At 36.9% G+C, this 19,919-nt stretch overlaps 1 protein-coding gene across 1 annotated transcript in view; it reads left to right on the top strand.

Annotated features, from left to right (window-relative positions):
- The window catches only part of PXDN (peroxidasin), an 89,890-nt gene that overhangs the window by 34,076 nt on the left and 35,895 nt on the right, over positions 1-19,919 (top strand). The window contains 7 exon segments of the mRNA XM_050893350.1: positions 3,976-4,047; positions 11,338-11,409; positions 12,009-12,080; positions 14,076-14,245; positions 15,608-15,725; positions 17,873-18,042; positions 18,990-19,262. Of these exon segments, the coding sequence (XP_050749307.1) occupies positions 3,976-4,047; positions 11,338-11,409; positions 12,009-12,080; positions 14,076-14,245; positions 15,608-15,725; positions 17,873-18,042; positions 18,990-19,262 (947 nt within the window).

Raw genomic sequence — 19,919 nt, 5'->3', positions numbered from 1 at the left:
GTATATGTGTATGTGTACATGATATATATGGTACACTGAATGTATTTAATTGACTTCCTGTGAGTTATTCAGTTTACTGACTAGAGGTGGTAGTACAGAAAGATGAGAAAGAAAAGCTTCCCAACCTTATAATATAGATGGAGGCAGATTTGTGGAAACTTGGTAGGATAATCCTTCCTGATCCTGGAAGTCAACAGTTTATTCTCCAAGTGAGAGGATAATTGGGAACTGAAGGTAGACGAATACTACCGTTTTAACATGTAGGATACTAGAAGATTTCGAATCAGCAGTGGAAAAAATGAGGTTAGGTTTAAAAGAAAGAATTTAGGGAGGAGATATGGAAAAATATAAAATACAGATTAGCAATTAAAAAAACCTTTCCAGATAAAGAGAAGGTATTTGGTATTTACAGAGCAGTAAACTAGAAGCTAGTGTGAAGGAAGTGAAGGAAATAAAAAATGGAGAATGAAAATAGCTTTGGCAACAACATTGATACATGTTCACTTAATAAGAAATGGAGAGGTGACGAATCAGACATGACAACATTGCGATAAGCATATGATAAATGGAAATTAAGACTGTATGAAATGTGTCAGTTCTGGAAATACTAAAAGGGAACATGAAGGTTTGTTTTGCCTTTGGTGAATGAAGTAATAGTGGTAGAAGATATGTTATAGGTTTGCCAAAGTGCTGAGTTGCTGACCTTACCCTTCCAGAAATGGGATTAGGTCACATTTCCTTCTGTGCCTTCTGCCACTGTTGCTGTCATGGTCATGTTACTTTGTCCTTTGAACACCTCCAGTGATTCCGGATCTCATTTCTTTGCAATTCATGTTGCTAATTCCACCGTCTCCTTTATGCTTTTATATAAATCTCTCTTTGCTATATTTATTTACTTGTCAGGTTTAACTCTACAATGCCTGATACTGCTATTGCTTTTTACCTTTTTTTCTCTCCAGTTCCAAACAAATATATCTGGACCTTACGTTCCTTAAATCACATGACTTTCAATATGGTCCATTAAAGAAAAACAAACAAAAATTATCCTCATAGGGGATCTAGCAAACTTTTTCATTAAAACTACTTTTTTTCTAATTTTCTGATAACTGGTTACCTGTTTGTTTGTTCATTTCCCAAGTATTTGACCAGTACCTCTGGCCTCTATCAGCCTTGCTTGCATTTCTGGAAAAATGCTATTTTTTTTTTAACTCTTCTGAAAACAGTTAGTAGTAATTGCCAGAAAATAATTTAATGTCTTAATAGAATATATCCCTTTGTCATCTTAATCCACTGTGTATTCATTCTTTGTAAAATTCTAATGGTTCAGTTCTGTAAGAGAGCTTTTAGGTAAATTAAATGGTAAATTACTTTTTCCCTAATTATACTCTAAATCTGTTTTCTGCTAATGTAACTGGGATAAATTTTGAGAAAGTTTTTGTTAAAGATTACTGCAGTGTTTACAAAGTTTTACTTGTTAGGCACAGTAGCATTTTAGAAAGTCATAAATTTTCTTGTGAGTGCTACTTATTTGTATTTTGTATTCTGTCATCTCTTTCTTCATTAGGCAAATATTTATATATTTTTATTTCTGTTAATATCCTCAGGGAAACATCTACACAATTAAATGAAAGTCTGGTTAACATATCTGTCATAGGACATATGTTTTTGTAGCTTTGGGATTGCTGGGGTTTCTCTGTGGACCGGGGGCATGATGGACTGAGGTCAGTTGAGTGTTCTGCAGCTTAGGGTTTTCTGATCAGAACGGAAAAAGTTGTAGTTTAAAGCTGAATCCCAAATAAAGTCCCACTACAGTGGCTTGGTAAGAGCTCCAAAAGGGGGCATGAAAGGCTGCTCCTTTTACCTATGGTGGTAAAAGTCTGCAAAACTACAATGTCATTATCCCAGTCTTCCTCTAACCCACCTTTGTTTTTCACTCTGCCTGCCTTTGTCTGCAGAAAGTAAATAAAAGTTACATAAGTGATTCTGGTAAAACTTCTTTTAAAAAATTGGATTAATTAAGATTTCTTGAACAAAATTATTCAAATGCCCACAAGAGATACTTAACTGAGGTTGGTTATTAAAACCATCTTAGCCCACTCTGATTCACTGGTCTGATCAGAAGTTTAGTACTCAGAGGAACAAGAGGAATTTCCACACTGCCAAGTGGAGTGTATTAAGAGAGGTAAATAACACTTTAGCTGTTCAGTCCTTGAAGTTTTCTAAGGAGTGAGAAGAAATGGTGCATTTAAAATTCTCGCTGGAAAATAAGATAGGAATTTAATATCATACAGAGAGGAAAATTAAGGAGAGACAAAATTGTAACAACTATGATCCTCAAATGAATTGGTAAATCTGAGTCAAAACAAATATTTGAATATTCATGAAATAATATTTTTTTCCAATAGAATAAAAACCAATTCCACATCCAAAGTGTGTAATACATCTATTCGCTCTCTTTTCAAATTATTTTTAAAGTTTTTACAGTAATTTCACATGACAGTATTTTTTTTCCAGTTTAATTTGTTCATAATTTTGGGCGTTTTAAAAACCTCAGAAATTTTTGCTTCCTTGTTATTCTGTTATTGGAGGAACTCTGCTTTTTGTTCAGATGCATATCTATGTTAATTAAGCACACTTGAGTCTCTGTATATTCATCTGTTGGAATCACAGCAAGAAATACATTGGAAAACTAAATTTAGATTCAAGGGAAGGATACTACTTCATATGTCCCCCAAAGTTGTCATGAGTGGAACATCAGATACCTACAACTTTTTTCCTTGTTAGGGCCTATTATGAAGTGTTGCCCATTGTCAAGTTGGTGTAAAAACTGCCACAAACTCCAGCAGAGCCAGTATTTATCTGTTGCATCAAAAGAAGTTTGCAATATTTCCAGTAAGTTACTGAAAACTGTAATAATAGAAAAGCCAAAACCACTACTAATAAAATGCCTGCTAATAAAGCCATTTGTGGTCCAAAGTCTCTTCATCCCTTTTTCGTAGCAATCCATGCCTGATTAACTGAGTTTCAAATCATTTGTCAAATAATTGTGAGAAAGTTCTTAACTGCGAACCTGTTCCTAACCTAATACAAAAAGAGAGTGACTGACACCAAACCCCCAAAGTATTTTCGTTTGCTGCCTCCATGCAGAAACTGCAGTCATCAGCTAAACTGTGTGATTTTTCTCCAACACTCTCTCACTAAACCATCCTTGCTGTTAAAAGCATGATGAACATGAGCACATACACTGATCCATCCTGATTTATTTTAATTCTGTAGAAAAGGTATAGACAACACAAGTGAACATACTGGTACTCTGCATATGTTTATTCTGTTTATATTATAGAGTATCAATGGGGACCTAATGTCCATCTTCAACTGTGATAAAACAAATATACAATGCTGTTTTATGGATGCAATACCAATATTCTAACTTGTATTTTTTTGTAAATATTCAAAAGGTGACACAGGCGGAGTTACAGAAATTCTCACTGTTTATTCTCCAAGTCCAGTAAAAGGACTTATTCCATCATAATTTGAATATTTGTACCAGTATTCAGAGGAGATATTTTAAAGACAACAAGAGGCCAATGGCATCCCCGGTGTGTTCTGGTAAAGGCACTTCTGATGCAATTCTGTCCCATTGAGTTGAATTTATTTTGACTTTTGGCAAGCCCATCAAGAAACTGAGGGGCAAAGAAACAGTAAGTAATAACAGTGAACACTGGGAAGCCCAAGACCATCCGAGTGTCAGCCTCAGGGCCTACAAGGCCCCAGACTTTTGTCTTTTCTGGCAAACATTTGGGATGAAATCTCAAGGACAAAGTATTTTTATGTGTATGTGTTTAGTTTTTGTTTTGTATTTTTTTCCTAATATGTAGTTGAAAAACTGTCTTCACGTGTCAACTTAATTCTTCTTTTCCACCTTCATGTAGCTCTTGTTTGTGTACTAATATTACTGATTGTTTCTTGTTTCAGCTATTTGTACAAGAATGAAATCCAGTCAATTGACAGGCAAGCATTTAAAGGACTTGCCTCTCTAGAACAACTGTAAGTGCCTTTTCTCTTCTGTGCTGTCATCTCCATGGTTCCCCTGCAGAGGAAAAGTGCACGCCTTGATCCGTGCATCCTGCCTGCATGCTCTGCATGTCTGCACTCCCTGGGTTGTTAGGCAGAAAGCCCCATAATCATTTGCATGTTAAAAACCACAATTGATCTCTGTGTCAAATTCCTCATTTCTGTGTTTGTCTTTTATTTGTGATTTGCATTCCCGGTGTCCTTATATATTGTTACGTAGCTTTGACGAAGAAGAAGCATTATTGTGGAAAATGTTGAAAACTAATGTGTGTTGCTTAAAGAGAGATTCTGGTTTAATTTCTGTAGGTTTTATAACATTGCAATTCCTTTGACTGCAGCAGTTACTTTGTTTTATGCAGCATAACTAAAGCTGAATTAGTCTCTTGAAGTTTAACCCAGTTTTGTTATATTTGAAAACAAGAAGAGATTTTAAAATTAAAACCTTACTATTACTGATATGTGTTAATCATTGCCATATACAGATGTTTAAGAAGTAAGGAAGTTTATTGTTTGTAATATAGAAGTTTTAGTAATGCCTTCCAGAAAAATTGATTAAAATCATACTCCTTTTCCTGTATAATGACTGAAGAATAATTTCTATTGAAAAAGAATGAAAAATGTAGTCCTTAGCATGACAAAAACTGATTGTATTGATTCCATTAAGTTTAACTATATTTTGTTTTATAATCGGAAAGCATTGCTATACATTCATTGTGGTAATGTTTAGAAGAACAGAAAGAGCTATAAATGCATAGCTATTTCATAGCTTGACTGCCAAACAACAGTACTAGACCAATAAGTTTTATAGCATATAAATTTTGGGGGCTGAACATCTTTCTTCTAGGACCAATGTAAATTTTGAAACTCCTGACAGTTATCAGTGTATTACAAGTTTTCTATGATATGTACCAGTTCCCTTGTTACTGTAAATCTGTAGTGGATATTAGTGGGCACAGTGTGTATCTGAAATAAAATGACACTTTGGATGGGTACAAAATCATACAAGCTCATTTTAGAGGGCAATAGATGCCTTTTGAAGGAAGAGCTTCTGTATAAAACAAAAGTGATAATTATAAAACATATATAAATATGTCATTTGTTTCCTTAATGCCTTTCTCTTCCTCTTCCTCCTACTCTAGAAATGATTACTGCAGCATATTGACAGCAACTGGTAGGGCTTACTTGCATGCTAATAACAATTCTTATTTTCTGTGCAGAATTTTAAATATTGAGGCCCATTTATTGAATTACTAATGCTTCCAAAATAATATTTGTCCCCATGCCACAAGCTGATATGCTGCAAGTGGCATCATTTGTCCTTTTTCCTTTTGCTCTATTTCCTGTTGATCTATGTTATGACTGAAAAACATAAATCACTTTGGAATATTAACACCTTCTGAATGTACTTTTCTGCTAGGTTGCAGTTAAGCCTCTCTGCCTGCAGTGGCATCACACTGTATCAGGTTAAGCTCAGACTTGAGACATCAACATTATTCTGTATGAAATTAAGTTTTAAACAGGATTTGAGTCTCATCTCTAGCTGGGAAGTATGGAAACAGAGCCTGGCACAGTCACTGCTCAGTGACTGCCCTTGTGTCATGGCATCAGTTGCTGCAAGCAGCGCTTACGGCTGGTCCAGTGAGCTGCTGGGGGGGGTTACTGCCCTGCTGGGTGCACGTCAGAAAGCTCACTTCTTTTACAGCCCTTCTTCTAGGCAGATCTTAAAAAGAAGGCTTGCCAGGTGGGAAAATGGGACCCCAGGAAGCCAGTGGCAGGCTTGGAAATAAATTTAATGGAGGGTATTCGTTGAGATTTGTAGTTTGAGAGATTTGTCATTTATGCATCTTTAGCATAAAAATAGGTTCTGACTCTACAGGGTCTGTTTTATCATATTATCTTTGGAGAAAGACTGTGTTTACAAGACAAAAGTTAGTCTTTGTGAACAAGTTCCCAAGTCCTCTAACTTCAGTTTGGGACTGTGTCAACTACTCAGTCGATGTTTCCACATTTGAGGCTTCTGTGGCCTCGAGTTATTAAACACATTCTGCTACTGGATGTATTGACTTAGCCAAGTGCTCTTCTCAATGCTCAGCAGAGTTCTCAGAAGTAGACGCTGTGGTCCACGTCTCGGGGAAAGTCTTGATTCATAGTAATTTCTTCTACTCCAATGAAGCAGAATGAAACTGATAGTTGCTTTTTTTTAAAAAAGCTGAACAGCAAAGCGAACATTTTTCTGGTTTTTTTGGGGGTTGGGTTTTTTTTGTTGTTGTTCTGTGAGAGAAACTGTAAATATAGTTTGATTTAGGAAGCCTGTTGCATGTATAAGGGAAGAAAAAATCCAGTATCTACTGCAGCTGGCAGGATCCTTCTTAAACCTCCGCAGCAGAATTCTTAGCTGCTGATGTAGTAGAAATATCTTTTTCTTCAGAAATTTCTGCCAAGGGAATAAGATCTTTGAATCAGATCTTGAAACTCGCTTGTGCTAGAGTAAATTCTGAAAAAACTTGGCAGTTTTAGATGGTCAAACACACTGAGCCACACATATTTCGTCACCTAACTCTTCAGTCATGGCAGGGCATGAAGGGAGAAAGTCAGCTGATGAAAAGTAGCCACTTAGTGCCAGTTTAGACCCTGTTAAATCTGCAAGACATATGTTTGGGTCTGGCAAATACGACACAAAGCTGCAAGAAACTTGCATTTTTTCGGAGCAGCTACTGGAAGGCAGCCAGAGCACCCAAAAGGCAACAAAAGCTGCCTCTATATGCTTACACTTAGACAACTACTATATGCCTCTATATGCCTGTGTATGCCTGTGCTTAGACAACTGAATCCCACCTGAAACGTCACAAATACCTAGCTTGGGAGGTCACAAGTTTGCTGTATCTGGATCCCAAGATGAAGCTCTAAATGCAATCTATTTCCAGATGTGTGTATGTTGCTTTTCTTCCAAATACCTACTTTATTTTTTGAGATCTCAGCTTAAGAGCTGTATGTATCAGGGACAAAAAGTGTTCTCTGCGTTCTTTAACTAGTGGGATCCCCAAATACTAATGGAAATATTTAAATCTGTCTACCTAATCTTAGTGGAATACTAATTATGCATTTTCTTTTAACTTTCATATTAACATACTAATTTTGCTCTTTATAAGCTGTTATTAGAGTTATGCTGTAGTTTCTGTACACATGTACATATTTTTGGGGAAACTAATAGATAAAAACATTATCTTACATATAGTGATGCAGCTTGTTATATTCATTTTATTTCCCTCAATTCAATTTTCAGTAGCTTTGAAATGTTGCTATGAATTTTTTTAATTTTATATTACAAAGAGTTCCTGGTTTTTGGATAACTGTATGTGAGCAGTTATGCACATTTAACGCAGTGGAGCCTGATTAAAGTCTCGTTGCTGCTAAAAATACCTATGGTAAGGAATAATTAAAGAGAATTAATTAATAAACAAACAAACAAACCCAAAAGGTATGAAAGGGGCCTTGAGAAGTACATCCTTATTATTCTAAAATAAGATCAGCTAGGGACAGCAAACCTAGATGCCTGGAAAGTTATTTATCTAGCCTTAATTTAAAAATCTTTAAAGAGAGGATTCCTTAAGTATCCTGCTCCAACATTTTATATCATTACTGTAAGATCTTATTTAAATCTCTTTCCTTGTGGTTTAAGCCTGTTACTTCTTGTCACACCCCTGGACAGGGAAAGCTCTTTGATAGCTGTGGGAACAATATGTTTGTTCATTCTCTTTCAAATAATCAAAATGGCAAACATGCTATTTAAATATTCAGAACATAGATTATACTCAAGTAATGGATTTTAAGTACTTCCCCAAAGATGTGGAGATACTATTAGAAATGAACAATTGGCATATATGATAAAAGTAATCCTCTACAAAAATGCTATGCTACAGAAGATATAATCCTAAATTTAGTGCTGTGAAAAATGCTACTGGGACTGAATTTTACTGTAAATGTTCATCCTCCAAGATTAATAATAACAAAGAGAAAATCTGTACCATGCTTATTTGATCAAATCTTTATCTTCCTCTAGGTATGTTTGGTTCGGACTTTTTTTTTTCTTTTAAGTATTTCCTTTCCTTCTATTTCATCCTTGATAGTGAATTCAGAATTAAAGAAGGAAGACACAGGGGTATTTAAAAATCACTCTTGCATGCTTTTTCTTTAAATTTCCATTATTAAAGTCTTTTTAATATCAAATTCATTATGTCATACTACTATTTTTAAGAGCATTTTATACTCTGAACATAAAAGATGTCTATAAAGACATGTCAGTGTGAGATTATTTCCTGAATATCATTACCTTTAAAGTGAATTTCCAGTCCAAGAAATTCTCGAATTAATTAAAATATTAAAAATCCTTTAAAAAAGCATTAATGTGGTACATAGAAGAAAAGAATGTAAGTGATAAACCTGAGTGATAAAATGTGATTAAAGTGTAGGTTGTAAAGCCAAGGATTTTTTATTCTTTTTATTGTAGACTTACAATGCAACCTGGTTTCTGCATCTATTTTTTTAGAATTACACTTGTTGCTAATTACTTTGTCCACATATGTAACACCTTGTTCTGTTCATAAATTGCCTGAGAAGTTGCTCAGGACTTTTTTGAGGTCATAATTTAAAGACCTGCAAAACCCAACTAACTTCTCATATGAAGCAGTTAAGAGTATTTTCCAGTTGGACTTCATGATTTGATTTTTTGAGCTACTTTAGGCAGCATGATTTCTGATGAGGTAAAGTTAACTGTTATAATGTGCTTCAGTGCCCGAATTATTGTAGTTGTATCTGTGATGATTTGAGGTTTTTAAACAAGGCAAGGTTTATAACAGAAGTATTGTTTTAATTAGACTGATTAATTTGGTTGGAAAAACAAGATGAGTTTTCAGGCACATAAAGTATTCTTTACATCTGTAATTGTAGTGGTCTTGAATACTAAACAGCAGTTATGAGCTGTTGCTTTGATTTTGATGATGTATACATCACTTAAACCATCTGAGAGAGGTGTCCTTTCTTTTTCTCTCTTTGCTAATCTCACCTCTGATCCATGGACTTGAAGAAGGGGTTGTGTGCCTCTATGTGCCTGCTTTTACCAACGTTATTTGTTGTTCTAGTAAGAGGTATTACTTGTACCTACAAATCTGGCCTTGTCAATGCCGAAGAAGTACAAGAGATTAATTTATTGGGAAGATAAGGAGAGACATTTGCAAGGTGCTTGTGAATCATAAAAATGCAAGTAGAATTAATGAAGTTAAAAGGGAAAAAATCCCTGTTGGCTGCACAAGAAGTAGCGTATGTAATTTTTTTCCGAAATCAAAGCTGCTTCAGAAGTAATAACAAACCCTATAGTTGTGCCTGGTTTTTCCCTTCATCCTCTTTCACTGCAGTGATCTCCACCTTGCCTTGCCCCCTCCCAAAAGCTGCTGATGCTGGGGAGGTGGGCAAGCAGAGCCCTGGCTCCTGGTGAGCTGTGCCTGCCCACCTCATGGCCGGGCCCTGCCCGCAGGGCAAATACCGGCCCCATCCTGCCGGTCCTTCCTTGGGGCTGGACCTGACTGAGGTCTCTCTTCTCTCCGCTGGCGATTCAAATGAACCTTGCAGGAATTACCTGCCATTGAGACGTCTGTCTTTTTAATTTAGATGAAATTGGCCTGTATTTTCAAAAGGGAGATGAAGACTGGCAGGCATAGCATGATTACGCACTTCTTGTTTCCTTGTGCAAACAGGATCATACTCTATGCTCACTACAATATGTGGCCACGCATTGCACTGGCAGTAAGCAGACTTGACACTCCGATGTGCCTGATCACATCCATGCTGATTTATTGGCTTTTTCTGTGGTCCCCATTCATTGCTCCCTGGCATCGCTCGCGGGCTCGTGCTCTGGCCATGCTGCTGCTGGCAGGGGATCTGGGAGACTGCCAGGCACGTGCCTGGCTTCCCTGCCACACGCGCCTTCCAGGGCTCGCTGCAACGACTCTCTGCTGTAATCGCCACTTGTTCCTGCTTTCCCCTCTCTGCGGCGACCGTTCGGCTCAGGTCAGGGAGTAGAGCACATGTGGTGTTTCAGCACAGGGGAGTTCACATGTCCTTTTACTTTTCCTGCTGAAGGACTCATTTTTCAGGAGATTTTGGGGTCTGAGATTTTCTCCTTGTTTTTAAATGATGTGCTTTTTCGTTCTTCAGCCCACAGTGATTTCTATATATGCACATTCTCCCGATGTTCCTGAGTTTGTCAGAGGTCAAAAAGGAAAATTTAGGAGGTTTGGATACATTTGGATATAGTCAGGATCCAAAGTCTATAAATCATTTTCACAGTTCCTTGTGCAAGTCTTATCAATTGTTTGTTTTCTCATCTGCAAGGTTACGGAGTACCTCCACACCATAGTCAAGACTGGAATGATCCTGCCTTTGCAGTCCATTTTCACAGCAGTTACAAATTAATAATCTGGTTAATTATCTTGTTACATCAGACTTTTTCATTTTTACAGGATTAACAGCTGTGTAATATTTGTTGCTCTGTAATATTAATAGCTTACATAAGCATAAATGGAGCATCAAACAGAGCACAGCTGTGGTGGTTAATGGTACACCAATTGCTGGGAAGCCCTTTGTCTAAAAGCAATTCAATCAAACTTGTTTTTATATTATGAATTTGTTTGGCTTTTGAGCTTTTGAGATTGTTCATAGCTTTAAATGCCAGTATTCATGGACTAGAGCAGGTTACTTCTCAGCATCTTTTGAAATTTTCACTCTATGTGATAGCAATGAAAACAGTTGCCCACTAAAAATGTTATTCTGTTGGAAACTAAATGTTTTCTAAACAACCTGCAATGTTTTCCTGTAAAAAATCTTTTTTTTTTTTCCCCATATATATTTATTCAAGTATGCATACTAATGAAAATTAGACTTGGCAAAAGAGTGTTCAAAGTAGTATCTCCAAAATCTCCAAAGTAATGATTTTCAAACAATTTTTTTTGCATATATATGTACAGACACATACATACACAGACACACACACTATATAGTGGTCTGCAAACCCTTCTTGTTTGTCATGTCTCGTATTTCTTAGATTCCAGTACAGGATTCAGATGATAACAGAAGAAAGTTAAGCCACTACATCACTATCATCATTTAGATGTGTAAACAGTGTGTAAACAATAACAAATGCTTTATAATATTTCAGCTTCATTACGAAAACTGTTTCAGTATTTTTCTTTTTGTTTAACATATTTTCAGGTATCTGCACTTTAATCAAATAGAAACGTTGGAACCTGAATCCTTTACCCATCTTCCAAAACTTGAAAGGCTGTAAGTTTGGTTTTTTTGGGGTAATATTCAGAAGTCAGCTTGCTTCTTTGTTTGAATTAAATCAAATGTTTGAAACTGGAAAATAATATTTTTATCATTCCCATAGATTATTTTTAATCTAAATTTTTTATTGTAACTACTACATAGTCTTTGCCAAGAACACTTTGGTCAGGCTGACCTTAGAGGCATGCAGAAGTGAGCATTGCCTGTGGTGTATTTTTCTGTTGCAAAACTATTTCCCAAAGAGCTGTGATCAATGTTTGTCCTAAAATAAATGTTATGAATGAAGAGGTAGAAGATTTATATTATGACTTTTTTTTTTTTTTTTTTTTTTTTTTTTAGTTTCTCATTTGAATGCTTATGAACTCCCTTCCTTTTGGTTGCTTTGTCTTTTTATGGCTTCTTTTTCCCCATATGGACACACCAAATACATCTTGAAGGCCACTTAAAAAATAGCAGCCAATGAATTGCTGAAAAAGGTTCAAATTTTTTATATTGTAAAATTACTTTCTCTTAAAGGACTTTCAGAACAATGCAAATGAAATGAGTACGTCTCAAAATCTGAATTACTACATGCATATTTCTGTGCTTTTTAACAGATTTTTGCATAACAACAGAATAGCTCATTTGATTCCTGGAACATTTAGTCACTTAGAATCTATGAAGAGACTGTAAGTAAATTGAATTATTATTGAACTGAAGAAAGTATAAGTAATCTAATTGTACTGTATCTCATCTTGCAATATTTGTCTTCCTTGCAAAAGCCTTTCATTGTCTAATTGTTTTAAATATTAAATAATTTTTCCTAAGCTGTGCTCCAGTTGTTTACATACATAGATTGAGACCATTGCTTCATATCCTACTGTCTTTAGTGACTGACTAAATCCTTTTCTTTGTTTCCTGTCTTGGAATTATTTGTAATCATGTGGTCTTGTTTTGTAGACTAAATAATACACACGGATCCTTCTTTGTTTGGGGTTTTTTTGTTGTTTTTTGGGGTTTTTTTCCCCCTCTTGTCTGTGTCTCACTGGGAGATCCTTCTATGATGTCTTTCAATATTTGATTATTCTGATATTTTCTTTTGATTGTTTTACTTGTCCTTATCTGATGATAAAAACATGGTTATAAAAAGGTGCTCGATGGTTTAAGAATATAAGTATTATTTTCAAAAGCAACTCCAGAAGCCAGTTCTTCTTGAAATGCAATTAACTTGGAAAATTACAGGCTTCTTAGTCCCTCAGTAGCATTTGGAAACTTGAACTCAGTAAGAGTACCATAGTAAGGTGACTTTCAGAGGGTTTTCTGTCCCTCACTTTGGATCTCCACTGATCTGGGATAATAATTCTTTAAATTGTCAAAAAGACTGCCGTTTTGAGAGAGGCAGTCATGCATTCATACCACCCTTTCCTGGAGGACTGCTGAGGGTGTGCTGTGCAGCGAGTCACAGCGCTAGCTCTACTGGGAAAAGAGATTGCAAGGGACATGACAAGAAGGTGGTCCTGCTGGTTTAGGACGGTTGTGAAACCATACCTTTAATTGTGGGCAAAAGGCAGAATAAAGTAAATTTTGATGATGTATGTGCCTTCCAGTAGTAGCTGCTTCACTCATACCTCCCTTAAATTCTTGTGGAGATCAAGCGAACAGAAAGGGGTGCTTCTTCACATAATTTCTAGGTAAAGGGGAATTTTAATAGTGGCTATTAGTGGAACAGGACATTGGGCTAGACCTGGTATCCTCTGACCTGGGACAGCTTATCCCTAAAGGTCATATCATGACTTTCATGTTCCAGATTTAAATTCTACCAGTAACATCTGATATACTGGGACACATTTGTACAGTGACTTTTAAAATAGTTTTGCTTGTTCTTGCCTGTTTTTCATAGGAGAACACAGAAGAAATAATATCTGGGCATTTCTACAAGAGGTTAAAAAAAAAATTAAAAGACAAAATGATCAAAAAGTTTACTACCCCCAAAGAAACACCAAACTGAGGTTGCTTTGCCATGTAATTTTATTTCCAATCTATATACAGATATATTTAATGGTACAAATTTCTGTACTTCATGGTGTTTTTTTTTTTCCTACAGGGCACTCCACCAGAAAGTGCAGTGTTCCATGTAGTACCAGGGCCCTTCACTACTAGAAAGAAAGTCAACAGAATTTATGGGTTCTCGTTATCTGCAATAGGCAGGTGTTTTACGAAGTTACTGACCCACTAAACTCAACGAGAGCTTAATGCTTAAATAAAACTGTGGGTCTTTGTCTCAGTTGCCTGATCAGCAAAATGGGAAGTTGTAAAAATGTCAGGTTAGCTGTGAAGTTACTACAGTAATAAGCATTAAACAGAAAAAAATGTGGGGAGAATGGTATAAGTTTAAGCAAAGTTTGTAAAACATCTAAATAAAACCTAATTTATTCACTGAATGCACGTTGCTTAGATACTTGCTATGTTGAACACAGTCCTACCCATGCGGTAAAAATAATATGCATTTTTGTAATAAAGACTACCAGAATGCATATAAGCAAGTGACCGTCACCTGTATTCCATACTGCCTGTTGTCTGTATTCACAGATAAAGGCGCTGCTGTTATTGCAGAACCATTTTGATCCTAGCAAAACGGTCGAAGCTTGCTAACAGGTGTTGTGGCTGCTTCTTGTTTTGGGCAGGCGTTTGGATTCAAACGCTCTTCATTGTGACTGTGAAATCCTGTGGCTGGCAGAGCTGTTGAAGACGTACGCAGAGTCGGGTAATGCTCAAGCAGCAGCTACCTGTGAGTATCCACGAAGGATCCAGGGAAGATCAGTGGCCACGATAACACCAGAAGAACTTAACTGTGGTGGGTTTGCCACTTCCTGATGGCTTCTTTAATGTGTTACGTGTACCTAAACTGTGGGGTTTTTTTGTTTTGTTAGAATTTGTTCTGTTCTCTTCGATAACACTGACCACCTCTGGCCAATATTAGTTATTTCCAGAAATCTCCCTGTGTTTCTTCTCAGGTTTTGTCCGGTTCTGACAGAACTGATTGCTTTTACCCCTCAGCCTATCTTTAATGAAACAAATATAGCCATGTTTGAAATTTCTCCGTGAGCAACTAAATGTGATTATCCAGAAAGAGTTTATTTTTCCTTTTTATATTTCAGGTTTGATCATAAAAGGATTGTCAACTAGGGTCTTTGGTGTTACGTTAATATTGTTTGGTGTCCTTTATTCCCTTCTGTACAAGGGAAAGGGAAGAAAGAAGCTGTACAGAATTGCTTCTGATTTCACAGATCTTATTGTTAAAACTCTTATTGATATTATTGGAATCAGGGTTGGGCCACTGGATTTTTTTTTTTTTTTTTTTTTTTTTTTTTTACTCAGCTATACTTACAAGGAGTGCCCTGCACAGGTACTGAAATCCTCTGTCACTGAAGGATTAATGGATAAGCACTTTTATTATAATCCTTTTGTTCATCTGTATTCCTTCAGCCTAAGGGTGCAAAGGCTTGGCCCCATGGGCACCCTGGGGGTCAGCCCCACACCTCTTCTGTTCCGAAATCAAAATGCAGATTTCTCATCAAGCTATGGGCATTTACCTGCCCAGCCATGTGATGAGGCCAAGATATAAAATAAGTAAATTGTCCTTTTGGTTACGTATTGGATATAATTCTGATCATGAGAATTACGACCATAAGCGCCTACAAGGTTCTTGAAAAAGATAAAAATGGAGTTTGGTGCAAGAATAATTCACATGGCATCCTACCAGCTCTCTGCACATCTAAGGAGCCTGAATATGGAAACTGCAGGAAGCAAGCTGGACAAATTATTCTGTAGGAGGCAGGTTAGGCACTGATACTTATCTAGAGGAAGTTATTTTAAATGGCACTTGTGCTTGCTGCTTTAAAGCTTTTCCTTCATAAGCAAATTGAGCCTCTGTTCAAATAAATAAAACAGCTACTTTAGAACCTGATACAAATTTGCACAATCCCTGTCCAGTCTGCTAAAAGGTCCTAAGCAACAATGGAGGACATCAGAAAGCCTGCAGTCACTTTTGCATAGAGAAAAGTGTGTTTAATCCTGATTAAGCATATAAATATTTTAAGTTAAAACATTTGTGAAAAATAGTTTTCTACAAGGTGTATGGAAAATTTTTTATTTACTATTCTTTAGTAGTTTTAAAAGAAGTAAGAGTTCCTTATACGTTTTATTGTTGATACAGAGAGGCCAAGAATTACATCAGAGCCTCAGGATGTGGACGTTACCTCAGGGAATACAGTGTACTTCACTTGCAGAGCTGAAGGCAATCCTAAACCAGAAATTATCTGGCTTCGAAACAAGTAAGTTTAAAAGAGGAAGAGAGAAACTTGATGTAAGTGTGATTGTCTGGGTGTGTGTACATTCCTGGGTGCATGTACATTTCTGGGTGCATGTCCACATGCATTACATGCTAATATATGGAATAGTTACAGCAGAAACATCCTATAATTAAAAGGAGTATATGAAGTAATAATGGCCCAGATCTGTTTTATTAGTAATTCTAAACACTTAAGAGCTGGTAACTTTAGAAAATATTAATTTATGGCTATAATACTATTGGTAAGATTTTCAACTGTAGTTATACCTGCAAAGTTGCTCACACCTGTAAAACTAAATCATTTATATGTAAGTACCAGGCAATCCAATATGGACATGTTGCACGTGCGGTTTGTGGGTTAGCTAGTGTTTGCCTACATTTTGAGGCACAGCAAAAGCTCCTTTTTTAAGGCACTGCAGCTGGATAAGAGTTAGGTTTCAGAGAAGGTCTTCCCTGAGCCCCAGCTCCTCAGAGGCAGCTTTCCCCCAAGGTGTAGCTCCATTCCAGGAGAGGAGAGATATATCAATTTCCAGGCTTCCCAAACCAGTACACGGAGGGCAGGCAAGTCCTTATATCATAGGACTGTAGGGTAATTCAGGTTGGAGGGGATCTCAGGAGGTCTCCAGTGCAGCCTTTTGCTCAAAGCAGGATCACACCAGGTTGTTTTATCCAGTTTGGGTCCAGTTGGGTACCTCCAAGGATGGAAGTAGCACAAGCTCTCTGGGCAACCTGCTCCATTGCTTCTCATTGCTGCTTGGGGGATGGAGGGAAGGGCCTATAAAGGACGTGTGTCTTTCAGCAGCCCAAGGGCCAGCCTGCTGCAGAGTGGCTGCTCAAGCTCTGCACAGAGCCTGGCTCCCTCCAGCAGTGCTGGGCACAGCACGGCTGAACCAGCCACGTGGCAGCACATCACCCCCCTTAAACTGATATGAATTTACGATGGACACATGAATTGTGAGTTTACCACTAGCTTAATCAGACTTTGGCTTAATAATGCTCTTATACAAATGGAGAACCTGATCTGGAAAATAAATTCCCTCACATTTTATATTAGCAAATGAACCATTTTAGTTTGTTAGTTGCTGATAAAATGGAACAACGTAGAGTCCTGGTTCTGTAGCTTTCTGCTGATGTCAGTGAGAACCCCAGGTGCAGCAAGGGTACAGCGTTTATGGAGTATGTCAAGAACAGAGTCTTGAACTTGGATGGTATAATTACTGCATTAAAATTTTCTTTGGCTCACGTACTTTTTATAATAAACAAGGAAAACATGTATTCAGAATACACATATGAAAGAGTTTTAAGAAGAAATTTGAGCTTGGGGTGTGGGATTATTGACTCTGGCTTGTTTCCTGGCTGTATGAATGAGAGCAAAGCTCTTTGCAAGGTGGTTAAATATGGCAAGATTTCAGTCAAAAGCCATTGACCTGTTGAGCAGTATGTTGAATAGATCAACAGTCAGGCTGGGTTTTGTACATACGAGGTGAGATCTCATCCCTCCTCTATGCTTCCTTCATCATGTAGTGAGGGATGGAGTGAGAAACAGTTCCTTTAATAAAACCCCCTAACTGTTCTTAGTTAATGTCACAGAAATGCATCCATGACATAGCCTGAAGACCTGATCTTAACTTATGTTTCAAGCCAGTACAAATTATAATCAGGTTCATTAGTGCTCCTTGAGCAATCCACACAGAGGTTGGCACAAAGATGGTTTTATAGCAACTAACCCCTATCCTAGTAGAAAGTATCTTGAGTGTTGAACTTATAATATATACTTCCAGTGGAAATATTTTAAACTGGTTTGCCAGTCAGAACAGCCTTAAAGGAAAATAAGACCAGGTATGTGTATTTCATTCACTTTTTTCCCTGTAAGTTTTTACTCATAAAAGTATTTTGGCTTTTCATTTCAAAGATGTAATACTTGCATAAGCAAAATTGGTTCATTTTTTTGTTTTTCCTTTTCTTCTTCTCTTTAGGAGAAAACTGAAAGTTCTATTATTTTGGTTAACACAGTAAAATTTTTTTTTCCCCCCAACTTATTTTGGGTAATATATTTTGGGTTTTATTATTTGGCAGTTTTCTGTGCTTGTGATTTAAGGGTTTAACTCCAGCAGATTCTTTTCTTCACAGTAATGAGCTCAGTATGAAAGAAGATTCCCGTCTAAACTTGCTAGATGACGGCACATTAATGATTCAGAATACTCAAGAAACAGACCAAGGCATTTACCAGTGCATGGCAAAAAACGTGGCTGGAGAAGTGAAAACTCAGGAAGTTACTCTTAGATACTTTGAGTCACCAGGTAAAGAACATCAAGCCTGAATTTTACATTCAGATAGAGAATTGTTTTGATAATAAGATTGCTAAAAATAAGATGCTTTGGCTCTTGTATGTTCTTGACACGTAGAATTCTTGTGCTTGGGCATCTTAAGAACGAGATCATGAAGTTATAATATCCCTAGAACAAAAATGCAAATCAGCCAGTTAATTAATATGCTTATTGTAGTATGCAATTCTCATGATAGTCTTGTAGGCTGTTTGTAGAAGGGTTAGGAAAAGAGGTTGTTGCATTGCAATGTTGCTCAGTGCAATAATGTTCTCTCTGAATACCTGAAAACCACAAGCTTCCGAACAGGCCACTCATGAAAGCTTTGGCACGCCCTGTGCAGCCGTCCTTGCTCAGGAGCTGCTTAGCCTGAATCTCTGTCTAGCCAGGGCTTCGTGTTTGCAAGCACTAAATTCCTGTCCAGGACTGTAATGTTTTTAAATTCCAAACATTGCTATGAGAAAATTTTGTTTTGACACTCGGCATCAGGTAAACTTAAAATGTCACTGCAAAGCACACATGTAGTTGGGAAAAGTTACTAAAATGTAGCTTAATCAGTTTTGTCTTTTTGTGCACTTAGGGCAATTTTTAGCCAGTTTGTTTTCTGGGTCTCAGTGTCTATGCCTCTGAAGAGACGTTTATAAAGATCAGCAAATGAGAAGGAAATGTTTGAAAATTGTTTTAATGGGAGTTAAGAAAAACATCAGTGCAATTATATGAGCTTTTATTTTATATTTATTGATATGTATAAATGTCTGCAGCTAGATTAGGCTTAAAGCGAGGCAGAGTTTGCATCAAGATTAGAAGTATGTTGGTACAGAGCTATTAAAAAACCCCTAGATTTCCCAAACTATTGCAATATTCAGCTAAATTAGTGCCATGTGAGCTAAAAGTCATATTTAGGCATCGCTTTTTTCTCACAGCCCGGCCAAGTTTTGTGATTCACCCACAAAATACCGAAGTGCTAGTTGGAGAGAGTGTTACTTTGGAGTGCAGCGCAGCTGGGCACCCTCAGCCGCGAATTACCTGGACCAAAGGCGACAGAACCCCTTTACCAAGTGACCCTCGTGTCACGATAACTCCGTCAGGAGGACTTTACATACAAAATGTGAAGCAGGAGGACAGTGGCGAGTATACCTGTTTTGCAACTAACAGCATAGATAATATCCATGCGACTGCATACATCATAGTCCAAGGTGAGTAACGTTAAACTAGGAGTGACATGCTATAAAACATATTAGGAAGAGTTTATTACTTTAAACTGTGTGGTTTTGTCTTTTTTTTCTTAATTGTCAGAGCCAAACTAAAATCGTAAGGGTTTTTTGTTTTAATTACACTATTCTAGTGTAGTCCATAGGGAAGCAGCTCTACATTTCGCTCAGAATAAAGTATTATATACTAATTCTCTGAAAGTTAAGTTTCATTGATTAGTCTCAGAAGTTAATCATTGGGGTTTTGAAATGTTTATTTCTTATTATGTTTTGTTTTCCTGTAGGAATAAACACGCAGTGTCAAATTTGTGGGGGATTAAATTTTTTCTGTAACAGGCAGCAATCCTAGAGGTTAGAATTTGTGCCTGGAGTACTAGAAATGGAGCTTCAAGTACAGATCTGTTCTGCCTTTCTTTTGTAGACTCTTCAGTGAATGTGGGAACATTTTCTACTGAGTTTCATAGAAACTATCACTCTGCCAGCTCAGGCATTAGCATAGCTTTTCTGCAAAACAAAAGTCAAAGTACTCTAACTTATTGTGATTGCAATAATTTTGGTATTGTATGTCAATAGTATGAATATGAAGTATTTTGAGAACAGTATATCAAAAGCCTCCTATATATATGGAGCATATTTGTTGCA

Source organism: Gymnogyps californianus, chromosome 3, assembly GCF_018139145.2.
Source record: "Gymnogyps californianus isolate 813 chromosome 3, ASM1813914v2, whole genome shotgun sequence".
In the NCBI taxonomy this organism is placed as follows: Eukaryota; Metazoa; Chordata; class Aves; order Accipitriformes; family Cathartidae; genus Gymnogyps; species Gymnogyps californianus.
The sequence above is the reverse complement of the archived record's forward strand: the minus strand, read 5'-3'. Positions and strand labels throughout refer to the sequence as shown.